The following is a 16621-nucleotide window of genomic DNA, read 5'->3' on the forward strand; positions in this document are numbered from 1 at the left end:
CTTTTAGTCTGTAGATTATGCTCACATCACCTCACAGCTAGGCTGGGTCGTTAGTGAAGAGAATGTATGACAACAGGATATAATTGTGGTAGCCGGTAAGCACTTACTCTATTCCAAACATTGTTCTAAGCGCTGGGTTAATACCAACCCAAGTCCATCACCAAAACCTGCCGGTCTCACCTCCGCAACGTGGCCAAGATCCGCCCTTTCCTCTCCATCCAAACCGCTACCCTGCTGGTTCAATCTCTCATCCTATCCCGACTGGATGACTGCATCAGCCTCCTCTCTGATCTCCCATCCCCCTGTCTCTCCCCGTTTTAGTCCATACTTCATGCTGCTGCCCAGATCATCTTTATGCAGAAACTCTCTGGTCATGTTACTCCCCTCCTCAAAAATCTCTAGTGGCTACCAGTCAACCTACACATCAAGCAAAAACTCCTCACTCTCAGCTTCGAGGCTGTCCATCCCCTCTCCCCCTCCTACCTCACCTCCCTTCTCTCCTTCTCCAGCCCAGCCCGCACCCTCCGCTCCTCGGCCGCTAACCTCCTCACTGTGCCTCATTCTTGCCTGTCCCACTGTCGACCTCCGGCCCACGTCCTCCCCCCGGCCTGGAATGCCCTCCCTCTGCCCATCCGCCAGGCTAGCTCTCTTCCTCCCTTCAAAGCCCTACTGAGAGCTCACTTCCTCCAGGAGGCCTTCCCACACTGAGCCCCCCTTTTCCTCTCCTCCTTCCCATCCCCCCGCCCTACCTCCTCCCCTCCCCACTGCACCTGTATATATGTTGGTACAGATTTATTACTCTATTTAACTTGTACATATTTACTATTCTATTTATTTTGTTAATGATGTGCATCTAGCTTTAGTTCTATTCATGCTGACAACTTGACACCTGTCCACATGTTTTGTTTTGTTGTCTGTCTCCCCCTTCTAGACTGTGAGCCCCTTGTTGGGTAAGAACCGTCTCTACATGTTGCCATCTTGTACTTCCCAAGCACTTAGTACAGTGCTGTGCACACAGTAAGCGCTCAATAAATACGATTGAATGAATTAATGAATAGTAAGCGCTTAACAAATACCATCATTATTATACAAGAGCATTAAGTCCCACCTGGGGCTCACAGGAGGGAGAGCAGGGACTGAATCACCATTTTGCTGATGAGGGGCTGAGACCCAGAGAAGTTAACTGACTTGCCCAAGGTCACCCAGCCAGTAATTGGTGGAGCCGGGATTAGAACCCAAGTCCTTTGGCTCCCAGGCCCTTGGTCTATCCACTAATAATAATGATAATAATAATGGCATTTATTAAGTGCTTACTATGTGCGAGGCACTGTTCTAAGCGCTGGGGACGATACAAGTTGATCACGTTGTCCCACATGGGGCTCACGGTCTTAATCCCCATTTTACAGATGAAGGAACTGAGGCTCAGAGAATCAATCAATCAATCAATCGTATTTATTGAGCGCTTACTGTGTGCAGAGCACTGTACTAAGCGCTTGGGAAGTACAAGTTGGCAACATATAGGGACAGTCCCTACCCAACAGTGGGCTCACAGTCTAGAAGTTAAGTGACTTGCCCAAGGTCACACAGCTGACAAGCGGTAGAGTCGAGATTCGAACACATGACCTCTGACTCCCAAGCCCGGGCTCTTTCCACTGAGCCACACTGCTTCTCATGTTGAGACAACTCTGGACTGTAAGCTTGTTGTGGGCAGGAAATTTGACTGTTACAGTGCACTCTCCCAAGTGCTTAGTACAAAGCTTTTTCACACAGTAAGCACTCAATAAATACAATTAATTGATTGATTCCTGGGGGGCAGGCTGACCTGGGCGACCAAAAGCCAACAGGGCAGAGGAAACTTATTAAGGATATGATAAAATAAAGATTCAGCAATAACAATAATGATGATAATAGTGATTGTCATATTTCTTAAGGGCTTACTATGTGTCAGACACCGTACAAAGCATTGGGCTAGAAAGAAGATAATCGGGTTGGACCCAATCCCTGTCCCACATAGTGCTCACAGTCTTCATCCTTGTCCCACGAGGGTCTCACGGTCTCAATCCCCATTTTACAGATGAGGGAACTGTGACTTGTCCAAGGTCACACAGCAGACAGGTAGCAGAGTCAGGATTAGAACCCAGGTCCTCTCACTCCCAGGCTCGGGCATTTCCCACTGGGCCACGCTGCTCCTTGGAATGACGAGTCGCCAGGCTTACTGGTTATCAGTCTCAGCTATAGATTTTACCAAGATATAACGGGAACTTGAAAAACCTTTTTTCGTTAATACCACCGTCTAGTACCATGTTTTAGGGTGGACTCAATTTAAATGCAAAGTTGGAAAGTTATAAAATGGGGTCGGCTGAAGGTTTTGTTTATGTGGGCCATTTCATGTACTTACCTTTTAAAATGGTTTAATCTCCTCTCCTGCTACCTTCCCTGCCATATGGGGTGTCTAAACAATTTGCATCCAAAGAGAAATTCCTTGTAATCCCATGGGAAGGAGTTATGCCAGTGAAATATTTTAGTTCAAGCCGAATTAAGTGAGCCTCTCAGATCCTTTATCTTTGGGCAATATATCAATGTACAGTTCATATAGAAGAAAAGAAAGAGTAGCTCATCAACCCAAATTTCAGAATAAATCCAGAAACAGACAAGAGGTTCAAGCAACTCTGGTTTTGGTTCAGTAATATTTTCTGTTAATGTATGGAAGTAAAATATATGATTGCCGTGAAATGAGAGAAGCAGCCTGGCTTAGTGGAAAGAGCACGGGCTTGGAAGTCAGAGGACGTGGGTTTGAATCCGGGCTCCGCCATTCGTCTGCTGTGTGACTTTGGGCAAGTCACTTCACTTCTCTGTGCCTCAGTTACCTCATCTGGAAAATGGGGATTAGAAGTGTAAGTCCCATGTGGGACAACCTGATTACCCTGTATCCACCCCAGTGCTTTTGGCACATAGTAAGCGCTTAACAAATACCATAATTATGGTTGTTATTATTGCCATGAGCAAACAAAATCTGTAAAGAACATTTGCATGTTACTGTTACTGAGGTAGCAATTATTGTCACAATCAGTGAGGCAAGGAGTGAACGTAGCTAGCACTCAGTAAATACCATTGATGGCTTATCTTTCAGCATGTACTTGTTGTTAAGGGAAAATAGGGGAGGCCTGGTCATGCCAATCAAGTTTCATCTGTGCACAGTATTTCAGGCAGGCAGTCAGTCAGTCATATTTATAGAGCGCTTTCTATGTGCAGAGCATTGTACTAAGCACTTGGGAGAGTACAGTACAAGAATGTAATGGACCCATTTCCTTGTGGTCTGTGAGCAGAACACTGTACTAAGCACTTAGGAAAGTGCAGTACTAGGGTTAGCCGTTTTACAGTCTAGAGGGGGAGACCGACGTTGATATAAATAAAAAATAATAATAATAATAATGGCATTTGTTAAGCACTTACTAGGTGCAAAGCACTGTTCTAAGCGCTGGGGAGGATACAAGGTGATCAGGTTGTCCCACGTGGGGCTCTCAGTTTTCATCCCCATTTTACAGATGAGGTAACTGAGGCACAGAGAAGTTAAGTGACTTACCCAAAGTCACACAGCTGACAAGTGGCGGAGCTGGGATTTGATGTAAGTGCTGCAGGGCTGAGTGTACAATCTAGCGAGACAGAGAGAACCAGATTAGAACCCAGGTCTTTCAGACGCCGAGGCCCGGCCTCTATCCACTAGCCACGCTTTTATCGTAAAGGAAAGCATCTTTCATCTCCAAAGGAGAGCGTCTGAGAACAGAGAGACCAGAGAAAATAGGTATCTGGGATAGATGCATTCTGGCCAATGTAATGGAGCCCTAGGGTTACGGAAAAATGATTCTCTGCTTGAAGGATCTTTTGCGCTGATTCCGCTCTTAAATGACAACCTTTCGAGGCTGCGGTTTTCAGATTGCTCTATTATGGTTCGGGCATTATGAAGCGAAGACTTGTTATGACCAAACTTCAGAATGCACCTCAGAGTCACCGTGTGAGTTTGTGAAAATTGCATTTTAACTCGAAGGTAAATTTCTTGTCTTTGAACAGTCTGCTAGCGAATACAGAAGTCTTTTGGATAATCTTCACAGATTGGAGCGGGAGCAAACGCAAAGGTCCCTCTGGGTGAAGCGGGAGGAAGACTTCGCCAAAGCTTACAGACAGCTGGCTATTTTCCAGCGAAATGAGATACACAAGATCTTTTTCACACAGATAAAAAGTGTTCTTTTGAAGGGGGAACTGAAGTTAGAAGCAGCTAAAACATTACTTCTGGATTACTCTAAACGACAGGTAATAATCATGAAAATTTCATTCAGTAATTGTCAATCAATCAATCAATCAATCAATCGTATTTATTGAGCGCTTACTATGTGCAGAGCACTGTACTAAGCGCTTGGGAAGTACAAATTGGCATCACATAGAGACAGTCCATATCCACAAATCTCTTTCCTTAAAGAGAGATCCCTTTCTTTCTCTCTTTCTTTCTTTCTTTCTTTCTTTCTTTCTTTCTTTCTTTCTTCCTTCCTTCCTTCCTTCCTTCCTTTCCTTTCCTTTCCTTTCCTTTCCTTTCCTTTCCTTTCCTTTCCTTCCCTTCCCTTCCTTCCTTCCTTCCTTCCTTCCTTCCTTCCTTCCTTCCTTCCTTCCTTCCTTCCTTCCTTCCTTCCTTCCTTCCTTCCTTCCTTCCTTCCTTCCTTCCCCCCTCCCTCCCTCCTTCCCTTCTTTCTTCCTTCCTTCCTTCCCCCCTCCCTCCCTCCTTCCCTTCTTTCTTTCTTTCTTTCTTTCTTTCTTTCTTTCTTTCTTTCTTTCTTTCTTTCTTTCTTTCTTTCTTTCTTTCTTTCTTTCTTTCTTTCTTTCTTTCTTTCTTTCTTTCTTTCTTTCTTTCTTTCTTTCTTTCTTTCTTTCTCTCTCTCTTTCTCTCTCTCTTTCTTTCTCTTTCTTCCTTCCTTCCTTCCTTCCCATTGTTCTTTTGTAATGATAATCATAATGATAATAATAGTGGTATTCGTTCAGAGTTTACTGTGTGCCAGGCACCGTACTAAGGGCTGGGGTAGATCCAAGGTGATTAGGTTGTCCCATGTGGGGTTTACAGTCTTAATCCCCATTTTACAGATGAGGTAACTAAGGCAAAGAGAAGTGAAGTGACCTGTCCAAGGCCACAGGGCAGGCATGTGGCAGTGCTGGAATTAGAACCCAGATCCTTTCGACTCTCGGGTCCATCAGAGGTCATGGGTTCTAATCCCGGCTCTGCCACTTGTCTGCTGTGTGACTTTGGGCAAGTCACATAACTTCTCTGTGCCTCAGTTACCTCATCTATAAAATGGGGATTAAGACTGTGAGCCCCATGTGGGACAACCTAATCACCCTGTATCTCCCCCAGCACTTAGAACAGTGCTTCTCACATAGTAAGCTCTTAACAAATACCATCATCATCATCATCATCGTCATCATCATCATCATCATGCACTATCCACTAGGCCACGCTTCTTCTGGCTGACTGGTTAATGTTGTATTTTCAAGAAAGAATAGATCCAGGTTGTATGAATCATGTTTTCATTATGCAGATGAGGTAACTGAGGCCCAGATAAGTTAAATGACTTGCCCAAGGTCACACAGCAGACACATAGCACAGCAGGAATTAGAGCCCAGGTCCCAGGTCTGAGCTCTATCCACTAGACAATGCTGCTTCTCCCAAGAGCTAAGTATAGTGCTCTGTACACACTAAGTGCTCAATAAATATGATTGATTGATTGAACCAAGGCTCATGTTAGAGTTCTCCTTTTTCCAATCATGCTGTAGTATTTTCCCTCTGTGTTTGATATTGCAGAGATAGTACTTGTTAAGCACTTACTATGTGCCAAGTGCTGCTCTAAGCACTGAAGTAGATACAAGTTAAAAATAATAATAATAATGATAGCATTTATTAAGCGCTTACTATGTGCAAAGCACTGTTCTAAGCGCTGGGGAGGTTACAAGGCAATCAGGTTGTCCCACAGGGGGCTCACAGTCTTAATCCCCATTTTACAGACGAGGGAACTGAGGCACAGAGAAGTGAAGTGACTTGCCCAAAGTCACACAGCTGACAAGTGGCGGAGTCGGGATTCGATGACCTCTGACTCCAAAGCCCGTGCTCTTTCCACTGAGCTACGCTGCTTCTCAATCAGTTAATCAGGTTAATCAAGTTAAACAAGTTAATCAGGTTGGACACAGTCCATGTCCCACACAGGGTCCACAGTCTTAATCTCCGTTCTACAGATGAGGTAACCGAGGCCCAGAGAAGTGAAATGACTTGCCCAAGGTCACACAGGAGACATGCGGCGGAGCTAGGATTAGAACTCAGGTCCTTCTGACTCCACTAGGCCATGGTTTTTCTCTCCCTTGGTAAATTCAGTCATGTGATTTTTTTTCCGGCCGGTTTGAACTTTGTGAAGTATAATGGGTGTAACGCTCTCACCCACCCAAAGCCTCTCCTGTGTGCAGTGACTTTTCGCTTCCATTTCTAACTAGGCTGAGATAGAAGAATTAATGGATTATCTGCAGGCTAATAAGAAGTATCACCTGAGTCAAAGATTTGCCTCCAGGGAATGCCTTATAGGGAATATCCGGATATCGGAATCCCGCGCTCAGGGGTTCCTGAACACAGCTGCAACTCAGCTAATCGGCCTCGTCAATAAAACTGAAAGGTAAATATTCTGAGGTCTGCCAGCCATGTACACCAGATAATCCCTCTCTCCACCTTCAAAGCCGCATTAAGGGGACATCTCCTCCAAGAGGCCTTCCCCGATGAAGCCCTCTTTTCCCAGCTCTCTCTCCCTTCTGCATCCTCAATTCACTCAGATCTGTAACCTTTGGACATTTGATAGTAATGATGCTATTTATTAAGTGCTTACTATGTGCCAAGCACTATTCTAAGCACTGGGATAGATGCAAGGTTATCAGATTGTCCCACGTGGGGCTCACAGTCGTAATCCCCATTTTACAGATGAGATAACTGAGAAGATAAGTGACTTACCCAAAGTCACACAGCTGACAAGTGGCAGAGCTGGGATTAGAACCCATGACCTCTGACTCCCAAACCCATGCTCTTTCCATTAAGCCACGCTGCGTCTCTATTTGATATTCACCCACAGCACTATGTGCATATCTTTAAATTATGTATTCTAAATTATTTATTCCTTTTAATCAGTTCCTAATTCTGTGTCACCCTGACTTGCTCCCTTTGTTCTCCCCACCTCCCAGCCCCACTGCATTTAACGTACATACCTGTAATTTCTTTATTTGTATCGATGTCCATCTCCCCTGCTTGTAGTCTGTGGGCTCGTTGTGGGCAGGGAATGTGTCTGTTTATTGTTGTATTCTATTCTCCCAAGCGCTTAGTAGAGTGCTCTGCACACAGTAAGCACTCAATACATATGATTGAATGAATATAAATGTCTATCTCCCCCTCTATACTGTAAGCTCGCTATGGGCAGGGGACGTGTCTGCTAATTCTGTTGTACTCTCCCTAAGCGCTTAGTACAGTGCTCTGCACATAGTAAGCACTCAATAAATATGACTGTTTCATTGATTGATCAGGCCGTTTCACTGCCAAAAATTCCAAAAGATTTACCCACAACTAGGGTGACACCTACATTCCCTGTCCCTGAGATTTGCAATTGTTTCATTTGATCTTTTCGTTTAAAGAAATCAAAAGCATGCATCAGTTTCAGAGTGCAAGGAAAATCAAATATGGTTATGGCTGTCTATCAGAAGAGCGTTTCTAAAATGGTCCCTTATGGTTCTAACTCATTTCTGTTGGAGCCAGAATCATGTTGAGAAGTAAAACCTCGCTCTGGCCCTTTTAAGTATTAAATCTTGGTTTGGAACAGTGTCATGGAAAAATGGCTTGGGACACTAATGTGGGGTTAGTGAGGACCACAGGCCTGGGTTCTAATTCTGGTTCTGCCACTCATCTGCTGTGTGACCACGGACAAGTCCCTTCACTTCCCTGGGCCTCAGTTACCTCATCTGGAATTAAGACTGGGAACCCCATGTGGGACAGGGACTGTGTCCAATCCGATTTGCTTGTATTCACCCCAGCGCTTACTACAGTGCCTTGCACATAGTAAGCGCTTAACAAATACTATAATTATTGTTATCATTATTATTAGATGTGGTCCCCGCCCATCAAGAGCTTACAGTCTAGAGAGGGAGACGGACATTGATGTAAATAAATAAATTATGGAAATGTAATAATAATAATAACTGGGGGAGACTGACATTGATGTAAGTAAGTAAATTATGGAAATGTAATAATAATAATTGAGGGAGACTGACAATGATGTAAGTAAGTAAATTATGGAAATGTAATAATAATAATAACTGGTGGAGACTGACATTGATGTAAGTAAGTAAATTATGGAAATGTAATAATAATAATTGGGGGAGACTGACAATGATGTAAATAAGTAAATTATGGAAATGTAATAATAATAATAATTATTATTATTATAGTATTTGTTAAGTGCTTACTATGTGCCAGGCCCTCTACTAAGCACCGGGGTTCATACTAGCTAATCTTATTAGACACATTCCCTGTCCCATTCAGGGTTCACAGTCTTAGAGAAGCAGCGTGGCTCAGCGGAAAGAGCCCAGGCTTTGGAGTCAGAAGTCATGGGTTCAAATCCCGGCTCTGCCAATTGCCAGCTGCGTGACTCTGTGCAAGTCACTTCACTTCTCTAGGCCTCAGTTCCCTCATCTGTAAAAATGGGAATGAAGACTGTGAGCCCCCCATGGGACAACGTGATCACCTTGTAACCTCCCCAGAGCTTAGAACAGTGCTTTGCACATAGTAAGCGCTTAATAAATGCCATTATTATTATTATTATTATTATTATTATTCTACAGAAGAGACAATTGAGGCCCAGAGAAGTGAAGTGCCTTGCCCAAGGTCACACAGTAGACAAGTGGCAGAGCCGGGATTAGAAATCATGACCTCTGACTCCGAAGCCGGTACTTGGGAGGAGTTAATATCAATTCCCTGAAGGTCACAGATCCCTGCTCAGAGGCGACATAGAAAGGAGAATGGGGTTGGGGAAAAGAGGGCTTATTTGGGAAAAGCCCCTTGGAGGAGGTGTGACCTTAATAATGTTTGGAAGGTGGAGAGAGTAGTGGTCTGGTGTCTATGGAGGGGCAGGGAATTCCAGGCTAGGGGAGGACGTGAAAAAGGGGTTGGTGATGAGATAGAGGAGATGGGGGCACAGCGAGGAAACTGGCACTAGAGGAGCGGAGCGTGCGGGCTGGGCTAGAGTGGGAGGTCATTGAGGTAAGAGGGGGTGAACTCGTTGACGGCTTTCAAGCCGACTGTGCTGAGTTTCAGAATTACTGAATATTCCACTGGCAATCAATCAATCAATCGTATTTATTGAGCACTGACTGTGTGCAGAGCACTGTACTAAGCACTTGGGAAGTACAAGTTGGCAACATATAGAGACAGTCCCTACCCAGCAGTGGGCTCACAGTCTAAAATGGGGAGACAGAGAACAAAACCAAACATACTAACAAAATAAAATAAATAGAATAGATATGTACAAGTAAAATAAATAACTAGAGTAATAAATATGTACAAACATATATACATATATGCAGGTGCTGTGGGGAAGGGAAGGAGGTAAGATGGGGGGATGGAGAGGGGGAGAGGAAGGAAGGGGCTCAGTCTGGGAAGGCCTCCTGGAGGAGGTGAGCTCTCAGTAGGGCCTTGAAGGGAGGAAGAGAGCTAGCTTGGCGGATGGGCAGAGGGATTGGGGGCATTCCAGGCCCGGGGGATGACGTGGGCCGGGAGTTGATGGCGGGACAGGCGAGAACGAGGTACGGTGAGGAGATTAGCAGTGGAGGGTGCGGCTGGGCTGGAGAAGGAGAGAAGGGAGGTGAGGTAGGAGGGGGCGAGGGGATGGATGGACAGCCTTGAAGCCCAGGGTGAGGAGTTTCTGCCTGATGGTGACGGCACAGAACCTAGGGTCCCGGGCCCTCAATCCTGTGGGCAGTTCAGTGGGAAGAGCCCGGGCTTTGAAGTCAGAGGTCATGGGTTCAAATCCCGGCTCTGCCAATTGTCAGCCGTGTGACTCTGGGCAAGTCACTTCACTTCTCTGGGCCTCAGTTACCTCATCTGTAAAATGGGGATTAAGACCGTGAGCCCCATGTGGGACAACCCGATCACCTTGTAACCTCCCCAGCGCTTAGAACAGTGCTTTGCACGTAGTAAGTGCTTAATAAATGCCATTATTATTATTATTATTATTCAATCGTATTTATTGAGCGCTTACTTTGTGCAGAGCACTGTACAAAGCACTTGGGAGAGTACGATATGACAATAAATAGACACATTCCCTGCCCACAATGAGTTTACTGTGGAGATGGGGAGACAGATATGAATAGAAAGAAATAATGACAGATAAGGACATAAGTGGTGTGGGGCGGGGAGCGGGGAAGAACTAAGCAGGTCACGGGGAGGCAGAAGGGAGTGGGAGAAGCCACTCACACTGGACTTGAGTCTCTAGGGCAGAATTAGAGTTTAGTATAGGATACTGTAGTATAGTATGGAATTTATTGAGCACCTACAGCACCTAGATCTGGAATTTATTTAGTTATATTAATGTCTGTCTCCCTCTCTAGACTGTAAGCCCGTTGTGGGCCAGGAATATTGTCTGTTTAGGGTTGTATTGTACTCTCCCAAGCTCTTCGTGCAGTTCTGCACACAGTAAGCACTTAATAAGTATGACCGACTGACCTGCCACGTGCAGAGCAATCAATCAATCAATCGTATTTATTGAGCGCTTACTTTGTGCAGAGCACTGTACTAAGCGCTTGGGAAGTACAAATTGGCAACATATAGAGACAGTCCCTACCCAACAGTGGGCTCACAGTATAAAAGCACTGTAGTAAACACTTGGGATTCCCTGCCAAGGACGGGAACTGTGTCCACTCTTCTTGCATTCCCCCCCACAGTGCTCAGTACAGGGCTTAGCACGTCATAAAGCACCTAATGAATGCCGTGGTGATTATCAAGAAGAAGCAGCGTGGCCTAGAGGAAATGAGCATGGGCCTGGAAGTTAGAGGACCTGGGTTCTAATCCTGGTTCTGCCACTTGATTGCTGTGTGAACTTGGGCAAATCATTAAACCTCTCTGTGCCTCAGTTCCCTCATCTGGCTTAGTGGATAGACAGTGGGTGTGGGAGTCAGAAGGATCTGGATTCTAATCTCAGCTCTACATAATAATAATAATAATAATAATGATGATGATGATGATGGCATTTGTTAAGTGCCTACTATGTGCAAAGCACTGTTCTGAGTGCTGGGGGGGATACAAGGTGATCAGGTTGTCCCAGGTGGGGCTCACAGTCTTAACTCTATTTATTTTACTTGTACATATTTACTGTTCTGTTTATTTATTAGAAGCAGCGTGGCTCAGTGGAAAGAGCCCGGGCTTTGGAGTCAGAGGTCATGGGTTTGAATGCCGGCTCCGCCACATGTCGGCTGTGTGACCTTGGGCAAGTCACTCAACTTCTTTGAGCCTCAGTTACCTCATCTGTAAAATGAGGATTAAGACTGTGAGCCCCACGTGGGACAACTTGATCCCATTGTATCCCCCCAGCGCATAGAACAGTGCTTTGCACATAGTAAGCGCTTAACAAACGCCATCATTATTATTTTGTTAATGATGTGCATTTAGCTTTAATTCTGTTTGTTCTGATGACTTGACACCTGTCCACTTGTTTTGTTTTGTTGTCTGTCTCCCCCTTCTAGACTGTGAGCCCGTTGTTGGGTAGGGACCGTCTCTATACGTTGCCAACTTGTACTTCCCAAGCGCTTAGTACAGTGCTCTGCACACAGTAAGTCCTCAATAAGTACAATTGAATGAATGAACGAATGAATCCCCATTTTACAGATGAGGTAACTGACGCTCAGAGAAGTGAAGTGATTTGCCCAAAGTCACCCAGCTGACAATTGGAAGAGCCGGGATTTGAACCCATGACCTCTGACTCCAAAGCCCGGGCTCTTTTCCACCGAGCCACGCTGCTTCTCTTACATGTCTGCTGTGTGACCTTGGACAAGTCACTTCATTTATCTGTGCCTCAGTTACCTCATCTGTAGAACGGGGATAAGACTGTGAGCCCCATATGGGACGGAGACTGTGTCCAACCTGATTAACTTGTATCGACGCCAGTGCTTAAAACAGTGCTTGGCACATAGTAAGCGCTTAACAAGTAACTTAATTATAATTAGATTTATGATTGTTGCAAAGTGGGGATCCAATATCTACTCCCTCCTACTTAGAATGTGAGCATCATGTGAGACCTGATTATCTTGTATCTACCTCAAAGCTTAGTATAGGGCCTGGCGCATAGTAAGGCTTTAAGAAATATCATTTAAAAAAAAACTGCCTTATGGTAGTTATTGCAGGACATATTAAACTGTCCAACCAGACAAACAGGTCTTGAAGATATTCTTTCTAAGTTTGAAATCTATCACTAAAAATAGTGAATTTTTTCATGGATAGATTTATTTTTTACATTGGACCTTCACTAAAAGACCCAAATCGATCAATCATTGGTATTTCTTGAGCTCTTACTATGTGCAGAGCACTGTACTAAGCCCCTGGGAGAGCGGAATATAACAGAATTAGCAGTACGTTTCCTTCCCATAACAAGCTTAGTACCTTCACTCAAAAAACTACAAAACAATCGTCATAAGAAATGTCCAAAAGTATTTCATCTTGAAATTTAAAATTCAGGCTAAACAAATGGGAAAATTGGGTTTTATCCATTTAACCTGTGTTTGGTTCTAGAGCTGGGTACTTGGATGAAAACCAGATGAGAATTCTGTTGGATCGAGCTCAAGCTGAAGTTCTTTCAGTTCGACACAAGTTGGAAAATGATTTAAAACATGAGAAGAAAAAGCTTCATCAAAAATTAATGATCAGGAGAAGACAAGAAATATTACTCAAGGTAATGGAGTTCATAAAGAACCATAATGGATCATTGTTGTTCTTCGATACAGGAGAAACGTCAGTCTATTACTGTTTATCACAGAAATGTTTACATTCCATCTGCATTTGGTACGTGACAATTCTGTGTCTGGAACTGTGGAAGCAAGTTGAACTCCTTTCATGGAAAAATAATTTGTGTTGCCCATAATAATAATAGTGGCACTTGTTAAGCACTTACAATGTGCCAAGCACTGCTGTATGCTCATTGAGAGCAGGGAATGTGTCCGTGATATTGTACTCTCCTAAGTGCTTAGTACAGTGCTCTGCACACAGTAAGCGCTCAATAAGCTGACTGATTAGATACAATATAGGCAGATCAGATATTGACCCTGTCCTCCATGACGTTCACAGGGTAAGGGAGAGGAAGAGCCAGAATTTAATTCCTCTTTTACTGGAGAGGAAACTGTTCCCCCACAGAGACCTCCGATCTTTTGACCCCATCTAATTTTCTCAAGTCATAATAATAATAATAATGATGATGGTATTTGTTAAGCACTTACTATGTGCAAAACACTGTTCTAAGCTCTGGGGAAGGATACAAGGTGATCAAGTTGTCCCGTGTGGGGCTTACAGTCATCATTCCCATTTTACAGATGAGGTAAATCAATCAATCGTATTTATTGAGCGCTTACTGTGTGCAGAGCACTGTACTAAGCGCTTGGGAAGTACAAGCTGGCAACATATAGAGACGGTCCCTACCCAACAGTGGGTTCACAGTCTAGAAGGGGGAGACAGAGAACAAACCCAAACATACTAACAAAATAAAATAGAATAGATAGGTACTAGTAAAATAAATAAATGAATAAATAGAATAATAAATATGTACAAACATATATACATATATACAGGTGGGGAAGGGAAGGAGGTAAGATGGGGGGGATGGAGAGGGGGACGAGGGGTAGAGGAAGGAAGGGGCTCAGTCTGGGAAGGCCTCCTGGAGGAGATGAGCTCTCAGTAGGACCTTGAAGGGAGGAAGAGAGCTAGCTTGGCGGATGGGTAAATGAGGCTCCAAGAGGTTAAGTGACTTACCCAAGGTCACACAGCAGACATGTGGCGGAGTCAGGATTCGAACCCATGACCTCTGATTCCAAAGCCCGTGCTCTTTCCACTGAGCCACGCTGCTTCTCATCATGCCCCATATAATCTCCATACCCAAACTATCTTCCCATGATGACCAAATTGCTACCTTTTACCATCACTCTCTCTACTCAACTCACCTCTCTCACTCCCCTATCCCTTCGTCGATCTCGTACCACTGACCCACAGCCCTGGATCACCTTCACAGTCCGCCTCCGTCACACGAGCCTCAGGACGCCGCTGGCAGAAATCCAGATGGCCCGCCCATCCTGTCCACCAGAAGTTCATCCTTGCCTGATTTAACTCTGCCCGGCAACATTATTTCTCCATCCTAATTGACTCCGATGACCATTATCCTCGCCAGTAGTAGTAGTAGTAGTAGTTGAGAAGCAGCGTGGCTCAGTGGAAAGAGCCCGGGCTTTGGAGTCAGAGGTCATGGGTTCGAATCCCCGACTCCACCACAAGTCTGCTGTGTGACCTTGGGCAAGTCACTTAACTTCTCTGAGCCTCAGTTACCTCATCTGTAAAAATGAGGATTAAGACTGTGAGCCCCACGTGGGACAACTTGATCACATTGTATCCCCTCCAGCGCTTAGAACAGTGCTTTGCACATAGTAAGCGCTTAACAAATGCCATCATCATCGTCATAGTAGTATAACTCCCTCCTCAAACCCTCTGTCTCCTGGCCTCCTTCATCTCTTACCCCTAATGACCTGGCCATGTTCGTAGTGGAGAAAATTGAAACCGTGGAGTGTGATCTCCCTAAAATCTCCCCCTGCTTCTTCTCAGTGCCTCCATCCTTCTGCACCTTCTTCAACTCTCCCATCTTTCCCAGCAGTATTTCAAAAGATCTCCTGCCTCCTCTCAAACTCTACTTCCTCCACTTACACTTCCAACCCCATCCCTTTACACCTTATCAAAACACTTGCCCCCAATCCCTCCCTGATTGTCATCTTCCAGTGTTCACTGTTCTATGGTTTCTTCCCCATTGCTTTCAAACATGCTCATGTCTCTGTCCTAAAAAAAAAACAACCAAAACCCTCCCTTGACCCCACAGCTCTCTCCAGTGCTCTGCATGCAGTAAATGTTCAATAAATACGATTGAATGATTAGTTGATTGCTTCAAGTGTGGAGAAGTGAAGTGACTTATCCAAGGTCACACAGCAGGTAAGTGGAGGAGTTGGGTTTAGAACTCATGACTACAAACTTCCAATATCTACTTAGGAATACTGCTTCAAAAACCCTTCGTGTGTGAGCTAACGTGGAAAGAGCACGGGCTTTGGAGTCTGAGTTCATGGGTTCAAATCCCAGCTCCACCAATGGTCAGCTGTGTGACTTTGGGCAAGTCACTTAACTTCTCTGGGCCTCAGTTACCTCATCTGTAAAATGGGGGTTAAGACTGTGAGCCCCATGTGGGACAACCTGATCACCTTGTAACCTCACCAGCGCTTAGAACAGTGCTTTGCACATAGTAAGCACTTACTAAATGTCATCATCATTATTATTATTATTACCTAAACCGCAACCCATCATATATGTTGATTCAAATTCATGGTCATGGTTAACTTTGTCTGGATTTTTAAAACAAGTCCCTTTTGAAGTGAGTTCAACTTTTCAGAACACCTGCTTGGAATGGAATGGGTGTAAATCATTGCTCTCCCAGAGGTGTTCTATGGTCTTAGCAAAATTGAATCCCACAAGGGTGAACACTCCCTGTGCCGTGAATCAAGTTTTACAGTAAATAAATTCTCAGTCACAGTTTGTGACTGAGGTAGAATTCAAGGCACATCACCTCCAAAGGAGCTGAAATGGGAGAAATGATGCTGATCTTCAGTTTTTACAGTTTTACAAGTATTAAGCTTAGAATAGGGAATAGACTACACTGTAAACTCGTTTTGGGCAGGGAATGTGTCTGTTATATTCGTTATATTGTACTCTCCCAAGGGCTTAGTACATCTGCCATGCACGCAGTAAGCACACAATAAATACAAATTGGCTGACTAAATAGTGTGTTGAAGAATTAGTTCACTTGATCGAAAAATACAAATTTCCACAACAGTCAGAATATGCCATTGCAGTAGAATAATTGGGTGGCATAAACTGATGGAAATCTTTAGGAAAGACAGTGAGATCCAATCCCACCTCTGCCACTTGTCTGCTGCATGACCTTGGGCTAGTCACTGCACTTCTCAATGATAGAATGGAGATGCATTATCTGTTCTCTCCCTACCCCAAAAACTGTGAGCCCCATGAAGGACACGAACCGTTCCGAAGAGATGGGTGATGGCCTCCGTTGCCCTCAGCAGCTTTAAGGCTCTCCATCACCTTGCCCCTCCTACCTCACCTCCCTTCTTTCCTTCTCCAGCCCAGCCCGCACCCTCCGCTCCTCTGCCGCCGCTAACCTCCTCACGGTGCCTTGTTCTCGCCTGTCCCGCTGTCGACCCCCAGCCCACATCCTTCCCCTGGCCTGGAAAGCCCTCCCTCCACACATCCGCCAAGCTAGCT

The 16621-nt window shown here is 44.7% G+C and overlaps 1 protein-coding gene across 1 annotated transcript in view; it reads left to right on the plus strand.

The window, feature by feature from the left end:
- EVC2 (EvC ciliary complex subunit 2) overlaps positions 1–16621 on the plus strand; it is a 217041-nt gene that overhangs the window by 104450 nt on the left and 95970 nt on the right. Inside the window, exons 11-13 of the mRNA XM_038744853.1 lie at positions 4069–4308; positions 6523–6698; positions 12839–12998. Coding sequence (XP_038600781.1) covers positions 4069–4308; positions 6523–6698; positions 12839–12998 — 576 coding nt within the window. The remainder of the gene's footprint in view (positions 1–4068; positions 4309–6522; positions 6699–12838; positions 12999–16621) is intronic.

Source organism: Tachyglossus aculeatus, chromosome 4 (genome assembly GCF_015852505.1).
Source record: "Tachyglossus aculeatus isolate mTacAcu1 chromosome 4, mTacAcu1.pri, whole genome shotgun sequence".
NCBI classification, from domain to species: Eukaryota; Metazoa; Chordata; class Mammalia; order Monotremata; family Tachyglossidae; genus Tachyglossus; species Tachyglossus aculeatus.